The following is a 19,631-nucleotide window of genomic DNA, read 5'->3' on the forward strand; positions in this document are numbered from 1 at the left end:
CTGTGGCTGGAAAAGTAAACAGGCAGACTTTCACTGGAAACTAAAATCATCAAAAGAATGAAATAAAAAAGCTCAACACCAGCTTAAGAAAAAACAGTAAAAGTAATCTTGGATAAAGAAACGCTTAAATTATTTTTCTAAAATCATTTATTTAATTCATTTAAACCCAACTGCCTGTTATTTACCAGCAGGCAATCTGAAGGGGAATGGAGAAGTTTGGTTCGATATGCCAATCTTCCATATTGGACTAATTTTAATGTTTTTGAAGATCCTCCTCAAACATTAAAAAACATTTAATGATTAGTTTTACACATAAGCTGAGAATTTCCTTGAGAAAAAGGTGCAGAACTGTAGACACCCATTTTTTTTAATCTTCCAAATATGGAAGATTAAAAAATCTACTTCATATTGGGTAATTTGCTGAATGTGTTGCAACTTTCTATTATTGACAGGTAATTTTTAGAAAACAGCGTCACCGCAGGAAACTACAGCGCCAGTGCATATCCCTAAAGCTTTCATACTTTGTCAGATTGCTAACTACAATGTAGGGTATAACTGTGAAGTGAAAGGTACAGGATATATATTTGGTTTTCTTTTTTTTCCTTTCAAAGCGGGCTGAACACATATGTATTCAGCCCCTTTTACTGTGATACCCCTAAACTAATCCCAGTGGAAACCAAACTACCTTCAGAAGTCAGCTAAAAAGTCAATTGAGTCCAAACAGCATCATGAAGACCAAGAGACACATCAGACAAGGGATTAAAGTGGTAGTGCACAATCCATCATCTGAAAATAGGAAGAGCAAGGCAAAACGGCAAACCTACCAAGACATGGATGTACACCTAAACTGACACGTCTAGCAAGGAGAGCATTAAACAGAGAAGCAGTCAACTCTGGAGGAAGTGCAGCTCAGGTGTGATAACCTGTTGACATAACTATCAGTTGTACACTGCAAAAATCTGGCATTTCTGGAAGAGCAACAAGAAGAGAGCCATTGTTAGAAGAACATCAACGAAAGTCCCGTTTCCACATGTTTTCTATGTCCAGGTAGGGGACACAGCAAACATGTGGAAGAAGGTGCTTTGGTGATGATACTAAAACTGAACTTTTTGGTAATGTGCTATTTTGTGGCAGAGAATTAACACTGCACATTGCCCTGAACACATCACCTCATGAAACACGGCGGCAGCAGCGTCATGCTTTGGGGTGCTCTTCTTCTCTGAGGAGAACTGATGAGAAGATGGCTGGAGCTAAATACAGGACAATCCCGCAAGAAAACATGTTAGGGGCTGCAACAGATTAAGACTGTGGCAAAGGTTCACCTTCAAGAAAGAAAAGTACTTGTGATTTAGGGATTCAAGTGGGTTGGATGCAATTACACACCACATTTTTCAGATATTTTTGTACTACATTGTATTGATTTATCATACATCTCAATAAAATACATGGAAGCTTGTGGTTGTAAATCTGGGAAAACTGGGGGTATGAATACTTTTGCAAAAGCGTTGACACCACACACTGTAGACGGATGTATGATTAATATGCCGAACCAACACAAAGCAGTTGTTTAAAGAGAAAAGACGAGCTAAGCAGCTGTTAAAAACATTTAAGCTACTACAAAAACACGTATAAAATCGCTAGCCGTTAACTGTTGTTGGACACCAGAAAGGAAAAGAAGACAATAACTTAAACATAAGATGAATTTATTTTACTAAGAAATATAAGGAGAATTACTTATTAAACTCATGTCAAACAGTTCTGAAGGGAGGAGAGTTGCTAAGGAAGCTAAAGCTGCAACATGATCTAACCTGTCTGAAAATCCGGGATCTTCAGGTCTTCTTCGTCTATCTTTTTCAAATAGTGGTAGACAAGATCTTCCTTTTCTTGTTGCATTCGAGCGTCATCTAAAGCATAATCGAGTTGACTCTGGATGGGGAACAGTTTGGAGAGGGTGTAGTGGGACGCCATGATTGCACCAAAAACTACAATTTTGATGACGGGAGGCGTCGCCACTTCCTTAAAGCGACAACAACCAATCAGAGCAGCCGCGTGGCCAAACAGACCAATCGGGGCGACATTGTAGATTCAGAGCGGTGATTTCAGTAGAAAGAGAAAATATGCTATTCCTGAAAATTGTTCTTTTTGTTGGCATTCAGAAACGAGATCTCCTTTAAATTAAATTCTCTGCAAGTTGGATTTTTTTCAGTTTTATACCAAAAACAGTAAACAGAAATATAGTGTTATTAAAAACGTAGAAAGTGTTACTCTTTTTATCCTCTTATGTTTACTTCATTCGTCGTTGTGTTGTGGCGGTAAGGTTAGCTAACAGACAGCAGAACATGATAAGATCATATGAAAATATCTTCGAAATCGGGATTCGATTTTTAATTAATTAGTTATTCGGTTGGCGACATGTCTATATAGCATATCTACACAGAAATGTACAGGCAGGTTTAGTGTCACTTTTGAGGTTACAGAGGGTTGTTGCCAAACGTTAGTTGTTGTGTAATAAACTGTTTTGCTACGCTACGCTCGTTGCTGCTCCAAATGTCACAGAAGGATGAGTCCGAAAATGACATTTGGGAATATAAACCTCTCCTAAAGAAAAGAAGGAACAACAAATCGCCGTGTGCCTCTAAAAGAAGATATGCTTCCGAGAAAACGTCAAAGAAAAACTGTTCTCTCTCTCTCGGGTCACAAGAGAAGGGCGCAAAGACCAAAGCAGCTGAAAGTGGAGATTCCTCTGCTGTTGGGGATGCAGATGATGTACCCATCAAGTCTCCTGCCACAGAGATAATCCAAAGTGGCAGCAATGCAGGCGAGATGCCAACTTCTGAAGACTACTGTCCCATCTGTCAGATGCCTTTCTGCATTCTGGTTGTACAGTCTCAGAGATGGCATGTTGCTGAATGCCTCGACACCCCCAGGGACAAATGCAAAGGTAAAGACCACTCATACAGTTTCCATGGTTACGATGCCTTGCAAAGGTGTTCAGATCCTTTTGACTACAAATTTTGTTACTTTACAACCACAAACTTCACTGTGTTCTATACAACAGACCAACATAAGGTAGAGCATAGTTATGACGGGAATGAAAAATGAAAAGTGTGTCTCCATTTGTATTGTCAATGTTTGGCAGGAGCAATCCTCAATGCAGTTACAGCTGCAAATCCTCTGGGTTTATGTCTTTTTCTTGTTTGCACATCTAGTTTGTAAATGTTTTTGCCCATTCGGCAAAATAGCTCAAGCTGACTGAGATTAGATGTAGTGTATCAGTGATCAACGATTTTCAAATTTTGCCACAGATTCTAAACTGGATTTAGCTTTGGGCTTTGACTGGGCCATTGAAGCAAATTAATTAGCTTTGATGTAACCCATTCCATTGTAGCTCTGGCTGTATGTTAGTAATTATCCAGCTGGAACTTAAGTTGAACCCCCCTGCTCAGGCTTTCTACAGGTATTTCCCACTCTTCCCACCAAATCTGACAATCTTCCCCATCCTGGTGAAGAAAATCATCCTCATAGCATGATGCTGCCACCACCATGTTTCTTAATGGAGATGGTGTGGTCAGACTTAGGTGCAATGTTCGTTTCCTGCCATTGTGTTTTGCACATAGGCCAAAAAGTTCAGTGTTGCTTTCGTCTGACTGGAGCACCTTCTCCCACATGTTTGGTGTATTTCCTACATGACTTATTGCAAACTACAAACAGGAATTCTTTCGTCTTGCCATTTGTCTATAAAGGCAAGATTTGTGGAGTACATGACCAATAGTTGTCCTGTCGACAGATCCAAGCCTAGGGGGCGCTATAAGCAAAAGAAATGTATATAGCCAAAATGGCTGAATGGATTCTCATAAAATTTGGTACGTTCTTTTAGGATAACAGTTAGAGACTATGTTATCAATATGGTTACGATTGGCCAAAGTGGGCGTGGCTTATGGCAAAAATGTAGCTAAGACATTTCGCTTTTTATAAAATTCCCCAAAAATCACTCGTGCTATCTAGAGAGCTTAAACCTTCAGGATATGTTCTGTGCATAATCCTGAAAAGTTCCTATTCTAGCTAAAGTTCTATCTCAAAGCGTGTCACTATGAGATACAGCGTTTGGTAATGAAGCTAGCGGCTGTATCTCCAGGTCCGTTAAGCCAAACGCCATGGAGTTTTGCAGACTATTTAGGTAGACAATGCATATAATCCCCAATTAACATTGTTCAATTTTAACTGCCCACTTCTGTACCATTAATTTAAAAAGATGTTTGCTAATCAATAATAAATTAATTTTAATGAAAACATTAGTGGTGGCTTATGAAATCCATGCATATTCCTTATATTAAAGATGTTCTTGGTGAATATTTTAAAATGTTTCTGAGAAACTATGCATTTAGGTGAATTTTTCAATTTCGGCTATTATTACTACCTTAAAAGGATAGCTGTACAACATTCTACCTCTGATCTTCCCACTGACTCTGTAGGACTTTGATGGGCCTGTGGTTAAGAGATTGGCCTGTGGTTCCAGTGGTTGGTGGTTTAAAGCTCAGGATTAACTGTTCTTTGAATTTTGTAATTTTCTCACACAAATGCTGAGTATTAAGACTCTATATTGTGTATTACGTTTTAAAAGTTGTTTCAGAATTAATCCACACATGCTTCAAGTTCTAACCTGCCGCTATGGAGACTGGGTCTGTTTCAAAATGGTCGTCACGTGCTGGGTTGGTGGGGCGTGTGATGTGGCGTGCTGGGAGGGGTGGGGGTGGACTCGCAAGGAAGACTTGGAACCCGATCATAACTGCTTGCAATTCTAGTTCATTTTTATTTTTGAAAAATACGTATGCACAACACCATGTATACTTCTCCTTCACAGGTATGTGCTACTGTGTTGGTTTATCTGGTAAAATCCCTGTAAAATACATTGTTTGTGGTTGTAATGTGACAAAAGTGAAAATTTTAAACCAGCATAAATGTTTGCAATTAATTGTACATGTGATACCAAATAAATAGTCATACTTTATGATAATCTTTGATCATACTTAAATCTTTATACACCTATGGCAAAGTGTATTTAAAAGTCATTTATAAATCTCCAAATGGAGATTTTGCTCTTGCAATATTAATTATTGAGGTAAAATATTTTAAAATCATTTTTTTGAAAGGTTATTGTAAAGAAATGTAACTAAATGCCACAGATGGTGGCATTTGGGGTGTTATGGAGTTCTACTAAGACAAAAATAATCTGATAATGTGTTTTGTTTTTTCCACACTTGATGTAATTGTGTTGGACAGCTGACTTTTGGCTTATGTGATTTATTGTGTTTGTCCTTCTGAGCTCCTTTATTGTCTGTTATCAAACGCAAAGTGCTTGCTCAGGATGAGAGATTGCTGCAAGCTCAGTGACTCAACGCAATCATCTGGAAGTCCTTTGGGAGATAACGTTTTACAGCGTTCCTAATAAGCCTTGAAAAGTGTGGAAAATTGATTTAATTTGATCCATTTGCAAAAAATTATAACAAATAAGTGTAGAAAAGTTTTTTTTTCAAATTTTATTTCTTTCTCCATTATCTAAAAAAATAAAAATCTGAATTTCTGAAAAATAAAAGGTCAAAGAGAGGCATTTAAATTTATAATTTGCATATACGTGGTCTGAGCTTGGAAACTCATGTTTTTTTTTTGAACCCGTTAATTTTGGTTTTTGAGTCAGTGGCAGAACCCACAGATAAATGAACATTCATCCGTTGCCTATACCTGCTTCTCCTTGCAGGTTTTCTGGGTGGTAGGGGTGAGAGACGGGGTACATCCTGGGCAGGTCGCCATCACAGGACAAACAAGAAGGCCTTTTTGAAATAGGACCAATCCCAGTTTATTCAGATACAAAGAATGAAGTAGATGAAGTTAAGGACGGCACAATATCAGGAAAATGTGACATTGCAATATTGCAGTTGCGAATAACCTGCCATTTCTTCACTTTACTCTTTATTTTTCCATCATCTTGATGATCCAACCACCATCTTGGTAACTAAGATTAGTATAGGTAGATTAGGTGTGGGCATAAAACAAAATGATCTATTAATGGAAAACAGGGTTTAAATACATGGCACCTGAAATAGAAAAGCCGACTAAATATTTATTCCAAGGAGTCCTTTGTGATTGAGATATTCCACACTGACATATAATTGACAGTCAAAAAAACCTAAAATTTATTTCATTTTTAATCCTGCTCTGACAGCCATGTTTTGTTTCCTCTGTCCAGAATGCCCAGATGGTCTCCAGTGTACCTCCACCATTCCAATCCATTACAAGAGGCTCAACCACACACTTCTTGCTGAAAGCCGTGCAAACAGCAACACAGCAGCCACCAGTCTGTCCTGGCAAACAGGGACTTTTGAAGAAGCAAGCATCGGCTGGCTCCAAGAAAATAAAAACAATGAGATGCTTACCTTTCCATTAGATTCCTCTCAGGGGAGTGATCCCATTTCTTCTTCCATTTCCAGTCAGGGTGCCTCCCCTCGACAGGATCACACCGCAACACCTCTGTCAAAACCGACAAATGGCCTTCTGTTGCTGCGTTCTCCTGGGCCAGAAGACTTTAAGAAAAAGAAAGGATGGTTAGGTAATAATAAAGGACAACAGTCAGTGGGTGCTTTGCAAGGTAAAACTGAGGTTTCGTCCCCTCCTGTTAAGGAAAACACTACAGTTCATGCATGTGAAAGTTCAACTAAAGAGCAAACGTTTCTCAAAGATGATGATGGGATATCCTACTCTCCACTGTCTGAGCTCCCTGCAGAGCCTGAAGTTAGTAATAACTGCACAAAGTCTCTTTTTCTTAATGAAGGATCTGATCATGAACACTCAGTGATATTGTTCAATGACAGCTTCTCAAGCGAAGATGAAATCCTGGCTGACTTTGTAGACAATAACTGGGCTGAAGGTGAAATGGTGTTGAATGATCCCTCCTCCTCCTCCTCCTTTTCCTCCGTGTCTCAGCTGGGTCCAGTTTCTTCATTAGCACCTACTAATCAACAGGCTGACCCAAACAAAGCTGATGCAGAAGCTTGTGTATCTAGCAGTAAAATCAGCAGTAGTAGCTTTCAGTCACCACAGAGTATTGTTTTAGAGCATCTAAGAGAAAGTCTTCCTTGTTCAGAAGGTCAGTGTAGTCAGAACCCCAGTTCTCCTCAAGTATCTTCATCACAGGACTCCTTTGTGACAAAATTTCAAAACATGCCTCCTCAAAAAGGCGAGAGCAAGGCAGGCCAGGCCTCTGGACTGAAGCAGACAGACATCGGGGTGTTTTTTGGCCTCAAACCGCTCAAAGAGAAGGAGAGTGAAAGTGGACAAAACAACCTGGGCACCACCTCTGTCTCAGCATCTGGTAAGAGCCCAGGATGGAGGAGACGTGGGAGAGATGGACAGGGGAAAAGCAAGGCTGACCCAGCAGCAGATGTATCGCAGGCCACGGGACTCGGAAATGACTCAAGGTCGGTGGGTGCTCAAGGCGAAGCTGGCAAAGGTGGGAACAGAGGATGGAGAAGAAGGTGGAACAGAGAGAATGCTGACGGAGAAGTCCAGCTGCCCCGCTGTCCATTCTATAAGAAGATTCCAGGTCAGTAGGTGAACCTACAGGCGCATCTCAATAAATTAGAAAATCATTAAATTTATTTCAGTCATTCAATTAGTAGAATTGATTCAGACAATAGATAAATTGCACACAGAGGTAAATTCTTCAATTGTGTGTATTTCTATTGATTGTAGCTTACAGCAAATGTAGAGCTAAATTTCAGCTTTTCCGATAGAATATTACATAGACCAATTGAAAAATAATTTTTAACACTGAAACGACCAAATAATAATCTACACAATCATATGAAAAATTACTGACTTGACAGTTGTCCAACAGGCAGTCATAGACACTCCCCAAAAGAAGAAGAAAAGCTATAGATGCTGGCGGTTAAGAGTGCTGTAGTGTATATCAATGGAAAGTTGAGTGAAAGAAAAAAGTGTGGTTGAAAAAGGTGCAGAAGCAACAGGAGAGTCACAATGCATGGGCTTGTTGCTGGTGTCTTCTATGGCCGCCAGGAGAATGTCTACGATTTAACTCTTAGATTAAATTAGATTTGAATTTATTCATTTCTTCTATCTCATAGATGTCGGTATTACATTTGCTATTATGGTCCATGATAACTTCTGTCTGACTCATTTTTTAAATTTTTTTATTGCAAATACAGCCAAATGAGCTGGTTAACATTACAATTCATACACTACTAAAATACCCTTAATAAAGTTCAGTAAATGTGGGGCATGTAGGCTAAGTTGTATTTTCTACTTCTGTGTGTGTAAAAATGATGATGTGATCAGAGTATTTTATTTTATAAATAGCAGACATCAGTTCTCAGGACTTGTAATCTCATTATTTTGTATTCTCTAAGAATAATCTGTCATACATTACACTGGCTACATGCAGAAGTATAGATGATTCTTCTTATGATCATATTCTCTGATGTTGGTTTCATTTTGACTATAAAGATTTTATAACTCATTTTCTGGGTATAGTTGATTTACACTGTAGAATGGTCACTGGTTACTGAAGATAACTCATTTAGTGTGACCTACCTGGTAAATTTGGCAGTGTAACCTGCTTTGCTACAACATAAGGTTATCTGGTGCAGAAGACATTTTGTGATAAAAGTACAGAATGATATAGTCAAGACAAACACGTTGTGCTCAGTGTGTAAAAAGAAACAAAATGAAGGATAACGTAAGTTTCAAATTTGACTCAGGAAGTTCAGGTTGTGAATCAGTAATCTAACTTTAAATCAGTCTATGATAATTTTATTGCCTTATTAATCTTAAGAATTTTGTCAAATGCATTCTTGTTTTGAGTTTTTTTTTCCTGGGTGGTCATTTCCCTTCAACCCACAGGACAGTTTGTTTTGGGGGTGCTTAGTAATACATATAAATTATGTTCATGCTGTGCCTGTAATAAATCTCACACTACAAAGGCAGCCGACAGCTCCATGTGCCGCACAAGGTGCCCTTTTTTTCCACTTGAGCACCTGCCCCCCAAAATGTCTGTGCACGCCACTGCATGTTGCATTGTTTGTGTTAAGCCAATCCTGAATAAATGCTTGAAATATATATCACTCTGTGTAATGAATCTACTAATTTAACTTTTGAATTGATTTACTGAAATAAACTCCCTTTTTAGGGATATTCTAATGTATTGACATCTAGCTGTATATAATGCTTCGTTTTGTGATGCAAGATTTCTGAAAAATGTTCTCAGGTACGAAGTTTGTTGTCGACGCGTTTCGTTATGGAGAGATTGAGGGCATAAGCACCTACTTCCTAACACATTTCCACTCGGACCATTACGGAGGGCTGACCAGGAGCTCCACATTTCCAATCTACTGTAACAGAGTAGGTCCACCTTTTGGCCGTTGTGACATACCAACAGCTTTTCTAATAATTGAAAATTCATAAAACAGTCTGTTTTATAATTAATCAAAGGTTTTTCTTTTTTTTTTTTTTTTTTTTTTTTAAACTCATAAAAGATGCACCTGATCCACTCTTTATCTCCTGCACTGCAGTCTCTCAGAGTAATGAGAAATTGGCTTGTAGTGGCCAGCAATGAATACCAATTTGCCAACAAGTGATCTTTAATGTAGTCAATTAAATTTTTAAAACCCATAACTTTTTTCCTTCTGTGTAGTCATGCAGAAAAACGGAAGATGTGCTTGAAATGTAATTTATCTGGGCCTCAGTTGGACTTTATCTTTTGTTACAATGCATGTGGTTTTCCAATTAGGGTGTGACGGAAGTAGGAAAACCTGAATAAAATTTTTCTGCTGAATACAAATTTAATTGTCCTGCTATGAAATCTAATAATCTGTTAGGATGCGTCTGGATGTGTCGTGTAATCTTTAATGAATATATTAATGAATATATATAATGGCACAGAAATTCAGCGTTGAGCTTCGGCAGATCATAGCCCAGAATTCACCACCTTTCAGTTCCTAGGGTTTTATATATCAGGAAAAATAAAGTGATCTGGTCTTTACCACGTTCTGAAATTATTTAAACTTAACTTCAAATGTAGAAAACATACAACAAATCCCACATTATTTATTACAAACAATATATAAAGAGTTCATCCTTGTACTTCTGGCATTTAAGACAAAGTGGCAGTCATCTATAAATGTAGGAGTTTGGCCAGTATGTGTGTTAGTGCAATGCCAAGGCACGAAGACATCAGCAATGGACCTGGAGAATCAACTGTTGCTGCCCATTTATCTGAAAAGGTTGTAAGCTCTGTTATCTCACAGTGGAAAAGTCTGTTATGGGAAAAACATTTAGGACGGTTCCTAATCTTCTCAGGATTCAACATCTCGGTACATTCAACCCAGAATCAGGCAAAAAACTGCAATTGCAAGAAATCCAAGAGTGTCTCTACAGGCCTTAGTTGGCATGTTAAAGTTCTTGTCTGCACGAAGTATGGTTTGTTTTGAAGGGTTGCCAAGAGATAACCACTTCCTACTGTGGGCGGGAGGGCAGTGGCACCACTGCTTATGTTTTCAAAGTTGAATCTGAATAAACCACAAGACTTCTACAATAATGCCCCTTTGGATAGATGAGACAAAAGTGGAAATGCTCGACCATAATTCATAGCAACATGTTTGAAGACTAAATGACAGAAATGGTATCAACTCAAACAATAAATCAGTGCTGTATAACATTTCTGCTAGTGGTGGTTCTACATACTATTGATTCATTGGAAGAACTCAGTTTTCCACTTATGAATTTGAGATTTAGAACCTCGCAAAGACCAGATAATTTCTATGATGTCCTAAAATGTAAGGGTTTACTTTCTTTATACCATGACTAAATCTGGGCATTTCATACACCTTTTTTAATTAGGACCAAAATGAGATCATAAAATCAGTTTTTATTTTCTTGCCTCATTGTTTTAAAGATTTATTAACAGATTTGTTGACTGACACCGATCTCCTGTCAGATCACAGGGAACCTGGTGAAGAGCAAACTGAGGGTGGCAGAGCAGTACGTCCACGTCCTTCCCATGAACACTGAGGTGAACGTGAAGGGAGTCAGGGTCATCCTCCTGGACGCTAACCAGTGAGTCAGCAATGACATCGGTGGGGTTGAGGATTAGGGCTGTATGATTTTGGGAAAATATTTCATTGCTTTATGATTCCTGAAAATTGCAATGATGGTCACAGTTGTGATCAGTCCACATTTTCCTGATGCGTCTTTCTTCTAATGACACAGTTCCACCTGTCCATCCTTCAGTCCCTTCATCTTTGCTCCATCCTAATATTCAGTGTTTGTTTTTTTGTAGGTTCCATAATAAAAGTAGAAACATTGGCAGTAAATTCATTGAGAACTCCCGAGTCTGGAAGCTGTTAGGACTCTAAGTTAAGCTATCTTTTTTTATTCCTGCCATCTTCAGCCTCATGTCTCCTCCGTCTCTGTTCCTTCAGTTGTCCAGGAGCTGCAATGCTGCTGTTCTTCTTGCCCGATGGACAGACGGTCCTCCACACTGGTGACTTCAGGGCCGACCCCTCCATGGAAACTTACCCCGAGCTACTCGGCTGCCGGGTTCAGACTCTCTACCTAGACACCACGTAAGTATTTGAATGTTCTCTAGTTTTTTACCGTTGACACTGGTGTTTGCTTTGAAGTGTTGTTAATGGCAGCTTGTCTTTGTAGCTACTGCAGCCCTGAGTACACCTTTCCCAGGCAGCAAGAAGTTATTAACTTTACAGCGAGCACGGCATTTGAGTTGGTGACTCTCAACCCGCGCACGCTCCTGGTGTGTGGATCGTATTCTGTGGGGAAAGAAAAGGTCTTCTTAGGTATGTGATTTTGGGACCTCATTAAGTATTCATGTGACCTATATCTGAAATGCAATGCAGGAGGATTATAAACCCTTATAAGAAACTAGTGGACCAGCTAAAAATATAAATTAGAATATTACTGGAAATCTCAGTTTTACATTATGCATGGTTTTTCAGCATGCTGCCAAAACTCTACATGAACTTCTGGTTACATATATAACAGTAAGGAGACGAGTAATTTTTCCATATCCTTGAATTGCTTTCATCCCGCTAAAAGGTCACCTGTTATTACATCTATATTGAAAGGTGAGTCGAGCGACGCACAGGATTTCAGGATTTGTCTGTTTGTGAACGAAGTAATACTCAATATGCCGTCCTCGCATGGAGGCGGCCTGTCCTCCGCTGACCTGCGTGAATAATGGGCTGGTTTAGTTTTTCTGTAGAAATGCCCCTGAATGTTGTTTTTACCAAAAGAGCCTCAGAAAGCATGACGAGCAAAGATAGAGGGTCTTTATTGAATTATACCTTTTTATCACCCTGGTTCATTTTTCTTTTATGGTATAATGTGAGTGTGAAAATTGCCCACTTTTAATTTATAAAACATGAGGCAATAACTTGAGACACATTCTGTAAATTTACAACCACAAACTGCATGTGACAAACACAAATCTCTGCATAATTATGCAGAGATGTGAAAATTATGCATGACTTTCAAGGCTTTTTACAAATAAAAAGCATGGTGTGCATTTGCATTTGACCCCTTTTTACTCTAACTAAATAAAATCTGTCCGTTTGTGTGTAATTTACCTTCACTGTACAGGTACACCTCAAAAAGTTGGAATATTGCAAAAAAGTTTCTTTTTGTCACCCATTTTAAAAACTGAAATCCATGTATTATATAGTTTAATCACAGTGTTAAATATTACAAGCCTTTATTTCTTGTCATTTTGATGATTATGACTTCCAGATAATGAAAACCCAAATTCAGTGTCGTAGAAAATTTGAATATTGCATGAGATTAATGAAAAAAGGATATTTTAAACAGAAATATCAGCCTTTTGAAAAGTGTTCATTTCTATGCACTCAATATTTGGTTGGCCCTCCTTTTGCATGAATTACTGCATCAGTGTAGGGTGGCATGGAGGCAATCAGCCTGTGGTTCTGCTGAGGTGTACTAGAAGCCTGGGTTGCTTTGATAGCAGCCTTCAGGTCATCTACAACGTTGGGTCTGGTGTCGCTCATCTTCATCTTGACAACAGCCCACAGATTCTCTATGGGGTTCAGATCAGGCAGGTTTGCTGGTGAGTCGAGCACCATGGTCACTGAACCAGCTTTTGATACCTTTGGCAGTGTGGGCCGGTCCTGTTGAAAACCAAAACCAGCATCTCCAAAGAGCTCGTCAGCAGATGAAAGCGATAATGTGCTCTAACATTTCCTGGCAAATGGGTTTGTTTCCTGTGGACTTTAGAAACCCAGTGGTCCAATACCAGAAGACGACATGGCGGCCCAAATCGTCACTGACTGCGGAAACTTTACACTAGACCTAAAGCAATGTGGATTCTGTGTATCACCACTCTTCCTGCAGACTCTGGGACCTTTCAAATAAAATAACTGTATTTTCAACTGAAAACAGGACTTTGGACCACTGAGCAACAGTCCAGTTTACGGTTCAGGAGAAGCTTGACACGAGGAATGCCACATTTTAATTCAAGTCAAATATATTTATTAATCCCAAAGGGAAATTGTTGTAGCTCATATTGCTGCACCTTTTCCTACCACACGTTTTCCTCCCACTGAACTTTCTGTGAATATGCTTGGATACGGCATTATCTTAAGCAATAGATGTTGTCAAGCTGCAAGGATTGGGAAGCTAGATAGCCGGTGAAAAGACTTGCAGCTATAAATGATGCAAAAGATGGTTCTACAACTTGCTGACGGAGGTAGGGGGCTGAATATATTTGCACGTCACTCTTTTTATATTTTTGTGTTGAAAACAAATTAAACCCAGTAGCGTGTTCTGTACACTTCTATTGTGTAAAATCCCGATAAAATATTAGTTTCTCTTTGTAACATGAATGTGCAAAAGGCATAAATACTTTTGCAAGGCACACTCTTAAGTTAGGTCTGTTTTCAGTGTGTTCTGGGGACGGTAATGTAAGGTAAAAACTGGTGCTTACACAACATGTTCTGTTTTTATTTGCAGCTCTGGCAGAGGTCTTGGGGTCAAAAGTGGCCCTCTCCAGAGACAAATACAACACCATGTGCTGCCTTGAGTCTCAGCAAATCAAAGAGCGCATAACCACCGACTGGAAGGCAGCCCAGGTTCACGTGCTTCCCATGATGCAGCTCTCCTTCAAAGTGGGTGCAACAGGGCTTTATTGTTATTACATGATGCTGAAAAATGTTGCTTCCATTTCCATGATGGTCCTTCCATTGCTCCCGATTTTGAATCTCTGCAGTATTTTTGGAAAAGCAATAGAATACTTAGAGTATTCTATTTTAATGGATAATACCCTTCATATTAAAGGCTGTAATGAGTGCTGTGATGAGCATAAGTTTGAAAATGATCACTATAGCTGCAGAACTTTGTTCCTAGTGACATATTTTATGTTTGCAATCTGTATAGCCCCTTATAAATCCCAGGGTTAGTATAATCTACACATGACCGGGTGCAGAAAAACCAACTAATGCAAAATTAATTGCAGCAGGTTAGGTTTTAATGTCATCAGCAAGAGGTGCTATAATAGAGATTCTGTTTGCAGTAATACTGCATCCTCAGCTTAAAACATGCATTTCAAATGCATAAAAAAAAAATCATCTTCTCTGCAGAATCTGAAGAGTCACCTGGCACGCTTTTCAGCACAGTATGATCGGCTGGTAGCCTTCAAGCCCACCGGCTGGACCTTCAGCGAGCAGATGCAGTCGGTGGAAGACATTGAGCCACAGATCAGTGGCAACATCTCCATTTATGGTAAGTAGAACTGGTTAACTGGACAGATTTAGGTTTGTGGAAATGTTTTTTTTTTTTTATTATTCAGAGAGCAGGTCAAGGCATAAGATTGATCTTGGTTTGCTGTGGTCAAATAAAATGAGAATGTGGCTGAATTGCTTTTGCTAAGCCTACAGCGCCCTCTATGGGTAATGAGACTGCATCTACACCCATTTTCAGCACAGTTGTAGTCTAGCATGAAACCCCAGAGCTAAAATGGGTTGTGACTTGCTTTCCATTAGTAAATGAAGCCAGTTTTTATTATTCTGAATAGATCCATCAACAACATCAGAGCCATCTGTCATGTAACTTGCAACTACTAGCTGGAGGCTTTTGCCACCAATTCTAGCTTTCAATATTTCCCCATCGTCCGTTTTTGCGTCACTCTGTTGATTTGCCTCCTCCTCCTCTCTTCTGTATTCTTTGGGCTCCATTTCAGCTATATCTGTTAAGAGCAGACCTCATGTTAATTTGTAGGATTGTTTGAGTCGAGGAAAACAAAGGATAAAGGGATCCTTTGAATGGATTTTTCAACTGAAATAAGTTAAGCATGTGGCACCTCAAGACTTTGCCTTCTTTGAGTTTACTCTGTCATATTTCATAACATCTGGCTTGGTGTCACATTTTTACCTCAGACACAATTGCCCTCCTGTTTGCTGATAGGGTAAGAATGGAAAAAAACTGAGCGAAAAGAGATGTAAAAGTGACAGAAAACCCTCCCAGCTCAATCAAAATAAAGATAATTGCCATAAACCTGAGGATGAGAGGTGCTAAAACCTTCTAAAAGATGTGAACCTTCCCAACTCTGACAGGAATCCCATACAGTGAACACAGTAGCTTCCTGGAGCTGAAACGCTTTGTCCAGTGGCTCAAACCTCTGAAGATCATCCCTACCGTCAACGTTGGCAGTTGGTCGAGCAGGAAGGCCATGGAGAGGTGTTTCGGCGATTGGCTCTCAGAAACTAGAGCTAAGCTCTAAAATGTGCCCCGGATTCTGAGAACTCATCTGTGGCTTGTTGGTTTAAATAAAACCAAACCATCCAATTTAGTATTTGGAAACAAATGTTGTAAAACTGCTAATTTGTCATTTTTGGGGGGATTTTATTGATGCAACCTCTTCACCAGACGACTAATAACTGAAAAGACATATGCTGACTCTGAGTGGTTAAATGTGCACTCATGGCCCAGTTTATGGAATAAAACTGCGATCCAGTGCTGCCTTAATTAATGTTAACACAAACATGGTTACAGTGAAACCAGAGTTATGCTGAATTAACTGCCAACCTGTTGTGACTACATTCCCATTATGTATTCAACATACTGCAAATGCTGCTCTTAAACTGTACCTTTATATGTTTATGATCCGTTTTTATGCTATAAAAATAAAAATCTTAAATATTCTTTAGATCTTTGCTTTGTTTGCCTCGTTTTTTTGCACCTGTTCATAATGATAAAAATCTATGTTTTCTAATATGATTTAATATTTGCTGTCATGTATCAAATGATGTTTGTGTTTGTGGCACTGGCTTTGAAAATGCAAGTTGTTTTTTAATGGTAGTGTCGGATCTCTCAGGCAGATTGGGACACGAGTGAAAATCAAACTTTAGTTTCTAAGTTGAAAGTTTTTCTGTTTGCCCCTTTAAAAAAAAAAAAGGATCATATAAAAAGCCACAGATACAAAAACTTGTTAATAATTTATTGGTTTTTGAACACAATTTTGTATGCTAACAGGAAGTTAATGTTTCTGTGAGCTGTAACTATTAAAGAGACATCAAAATAAAACTGGGACATCCATCTACATGAACACGTCGGCACTACGTTGGCTTTGTCGGCCATGTTGGGAGTGGCAATTTCACCTCAGACCCAAGTCTGCTTGGAACATGTGGGTTTTTCAAATAAACACAAGAAATGATGTTCAGCCAATTTTAATCAATCATTACAGGTCCTTCTCAAAATATTAGCATATTGTGATAAAGTTCATTATTTTCCATAATGTAATGATGAAAATTTAACATTCATATATTTTAGATTCATTGCACACTAACTGAAATATTTCAGGTCTTTTATTGTCTTAATACGGATGATTTTGGCATACAGCTCATGAAAACCCAAAATTCCTATCTCACAAAATTAGCATATTTCATCCAACCAATAAAAGAAAAGTGTTTTTAATACAAACAACGTCAACCTTCAAATAATCATGTACAGTTATGCACTCAATACTTGGTCGGGAATCCTTTGGCAGAAATGACTGCTTCAATGCGGCATGGCATGGAGGCAATCAGCCTGTGGCACTGCTGAGGTCTTATGGAGGCCCAGGATGCTTCGATAGTGGCCTTTAGCTCATCCAGAGTGTTGGGTCTTGAGTCTCTCAACGTTCTCTTCACAATATCCCACAGATTCTCTATGGGGTTCAGGTCAGGAGAGTTGGCAGGCCAATTGAGCACAGTGATACCATGGTCAGTAAACCATTTACCAGTGGTTTTGGCACTGTGAGCAGGTGTCAGGTCGTGCTGAAAAATGAAATCTTCATCTCCATAAAGCTTTTCAGCAGATGGAAGCATGAAATGCTCCAAAATCTCCTGATAGCTAGCTGCATTGACCCTGCCCTTGATAAAACACAGTGGACCAACACCAGCAGCTGACACGGCACCCCAGACCATCACTGACTGTGGGTACTTGACACTGGACTTCTGGCATTTTGGCATTTCCTTCTCCCCAGTCTTCCTCCAGACTCTGGCACCTTGATTTCCGAATGACATGCAGAATTTGCTTTCATCCGAAAAAAGTACTTTGGACCACTGAGCAACAGTCCAGTGCTGCTTCTCTGTAGCCCAGGTCAGGCGCTTCTGCCGCTGTTTCTGGTTCAAAAGTGGCTTGACCTGGGGAATGCGGCACCTGTAGCCCATTTCCTGCACACGCCTGTGCACGGTGGCTCTGGATGTTTCTACTTCAGACTCAGTCCACTGCTTCCGCAGGTCCCCCAAGGTCTGGAATCGGCCCTTCTCCACAATCTTCCTAAGGGTCCGGTCACCTCTTCTCGTTGTGCAGCGTTTTCTGCCACACTTTTTCCTTCCCACAGACTTCCCACTGAGGTGCCTTGATACAGCACTCTGGGAACAGACTATTCGTTCAGAAATTTCTTTCTGTGTCTTACCCTCTTGCTTGAGGGTGTCAATAGTGGCCTTCTGGACAGCAGTCAGGTCGGCAGTCTTACCCATGATTGGAGTTTTGAGTGATGAACCAGGCTGGGAGTTTTAAAGGCCTCAGGAATCTTTTGCAGGTGTTTAGAGTTAACTCGTTGATTCAGATGATTAGGTTCATAGCTCGTTTAGAGACCCTTTTAATGATATGCTAATTTTGTGAGATAGGAATTTTGGGTTTTCATGAGCTGTATGCCAAAATCATCCGTATTAAGACAATAAAAGATCTGAAATATTTCAGTTAGTGTGCAATGAATCTAAAATATATGAATGTTAAATTTTCATCATGACATTATGGAAAATAATGAACTTTATCACAATATGCTAATTTTTTGAGAAGGACCTGTATATATGATAATTTTTATTATTTTAAAAATAAATTACATTTCCTTAAAGAGTCAACACTACTTTCTTTGAAAAAGGGGGTGACCCAGGAAATTGACATTAGTGTCTAATCATCTTTATTTCACAGCTTTTATTTTTTGTAGTACACTTTAATGTTTTAGATAAATAAACATTTTCAATCATCAAAGATGTATGCACAATCCAAACCACCCATTAAAATATAAATTCACTGTGCTTAACCACATTTTGGTTTGTATTTCACAGGCTACATCAATAACTGAATATTGCCAGACTTGTGGATAAAAAAAAAAAAATCATTTTTACAGCGTGAAGTAGGCTGAAAGATCTCAAAAAGCTGCAGATTATGCATTATTTACAGAAAAGAATAAAACAGTTGTGAACTCTCCCAGGAGTGGCAGGTGTACAAAAATTAAGATGGTCACAATAGATCCCAGAGCCACATCTAAAGCACTGCAGGCCTTGTTTTCCACACACGTCAGTGTTCAACATGATTCAACAGTAAGATAGAGGCTGGGCAAAAATGGCATCCATTGGAGACCCACTGCTGACCCAAAAGGAACATAAAGATCCAGCTCACATTTGCCCAAAAACATCTTGATCTCCAAGACCTTTGGGAAAATTTTGGAGGTTGTGTTTTCTGTTACTTTTGGCCTAAAACTAACAGCATTTGAGAAAAAGAACATCCTGCAGACAGTCAAACAGGGTAGTACTAGTGTGATGGTCCTGATCCCCTTTGCTGGTTCAGAACCTGAACAATTGTCATAATCGAAGAAATTGAGTTTGTAACAGAAAATCCTAAGTTTGGTAACTTAAGCTCCAGCGTGTCATTAATAAAACACCCGGGATTCAAATTTGAATGTCCAATGCTCCCTAAATACGCTGTACTGCCTCTTTAACTCTGCAAGTTTCAATGCTTTATAATTTACATTTTCTTAAAAGATTTTTAAAAATTATTAAATGAATAGAAATGGTCATTAATTGTATAACTTTATTGATAAACCTTTGTGAGAAAATTACAGATTTATGTTCAAAGATTACCAGCAGCCTTTGCAAATGATTTATTAGCTATATGCTATAGCATGCTTTAAGTCAGTTGTTAGGACTTTGCTCAGTGAGGACTCCATTAAAAGCCCGAATACTGTTGCTCAGGCTTTCATAAATACTGCTGGATCATGTTGTTAATGAATGTTTTGGGCTAAGAGTTGATCTTTGTGTTGCGCTCTCCAG

General features: G+C 39.1%; 2 protein-coding genes across 4 annotated transcripts in view; one reads left to right on the forward strand and one right to left on the reverse strand.

The window, feature by feature from the left end:
- The window catches only part of nhlrc2 (NHL repeat containing 2), a 48,168-nt gene extending 41,281 nt beyond the window's left edge, over nucleotides 1–6,887 (reverse strand). Inside the window, exons 1-2 of one of the 3 annotated variants that reach the window (XM_047376907.1) lie at nucleotides 6,754–6,887; nucleotides 6,432–6,578 (exon numbers count right to left, since the gene is read on the reverse strand). Coding sequence is in view for 1 of the 3 variants with exons in the window: in XM_047376906.1 (XP_047232862.1) it covers nucleotides 1,809–1,968 (160 nt within the window). In the remaining 2 variants the exon portion in view is untranslated. Of the gene's footprint in view, nucleotides 1–1,169; nucleotides 1,238–1,808; nucleotides 2,146–6,431; nucleotides 6,579–6,753 lie in introns of those variants that run through there. The other 2 variants (XM_047376906.1, XM_047376908.1) reach the window with 2 other exon arrangements.
- dclre1a (DNA cross-link repair 1A (PSO2 homolog, S. cerevisiae)) lies at nucleotides 2,414–16,240 on the forward strand. The gene is made up of 9 exons (XM_047376909.1): nucleotides 2,414–2,941; nucleotides 6,245–7,597; nucleotides 9,278–9,411; nucleotides 11,006–11,124; nucleotides 11,490–11,633; nucleotides 11,719–11,864; nucleotides 14,050–14,204; nucleotides 14,676–14,817; nucleotides 15,648–16,240. Exons 1-9 carry the CDS (start codon nucleotides 2,548–2,550, stop codon nucleotides 15,812–15,814), a joined length of 2,754 nt encoding a protein of 917 aa, XP_047232865.1. The 5' UTR covers nucleotides 2,414–2,547; the 3' UTR covers nucleotides 15,815–16,240.
- Nucleotides 16,241–19,631: the final 3,391 nt, after the last annotated feature.

The sequence above is a fragment of the Girardinichthys multiradiatus genome, chromosome 10 (assembly GCF_021462225.1).
Source record: "Girardinichthys multiradiatus isolate DD_20200921_A chromosome 10, DD_fGirMul_XY1, whole genome shotgun sequence".
Classification (NCBI taxonomy): Eukaryota; Metazoa; Chordata; class Actinopteri; order Cyprinodontiformes; family Goodeidae; genus Girardinichthys; species Girardinichthys multiradiatus.

Excerpts from the sequence above, each read along its gene's own strand:
- dclre1a (XM_047376909.1), top strand. The coding sequence starts at position 2,548 with ATGTCACAGAAGGATGAGTCCGAAAATGACATTTGGGAATATAAACCT. Across the intron at positions 11,865-14,049 it reads GAAAGAAAAGGTCTTCTTAG|CTCTGGCAGAGGTCTTGGGG; the intron begins GTATGTGATTTT and ends TTTTATTTGCAG. Across the intron at positions 14,205-14,675 it reads TGATGCAGCTCTCCTTCAAA|AATCTGAAGAGTCACCTGGC; the intron begins GTGGGTGCAACA and ends TCTTCTCTGCAG.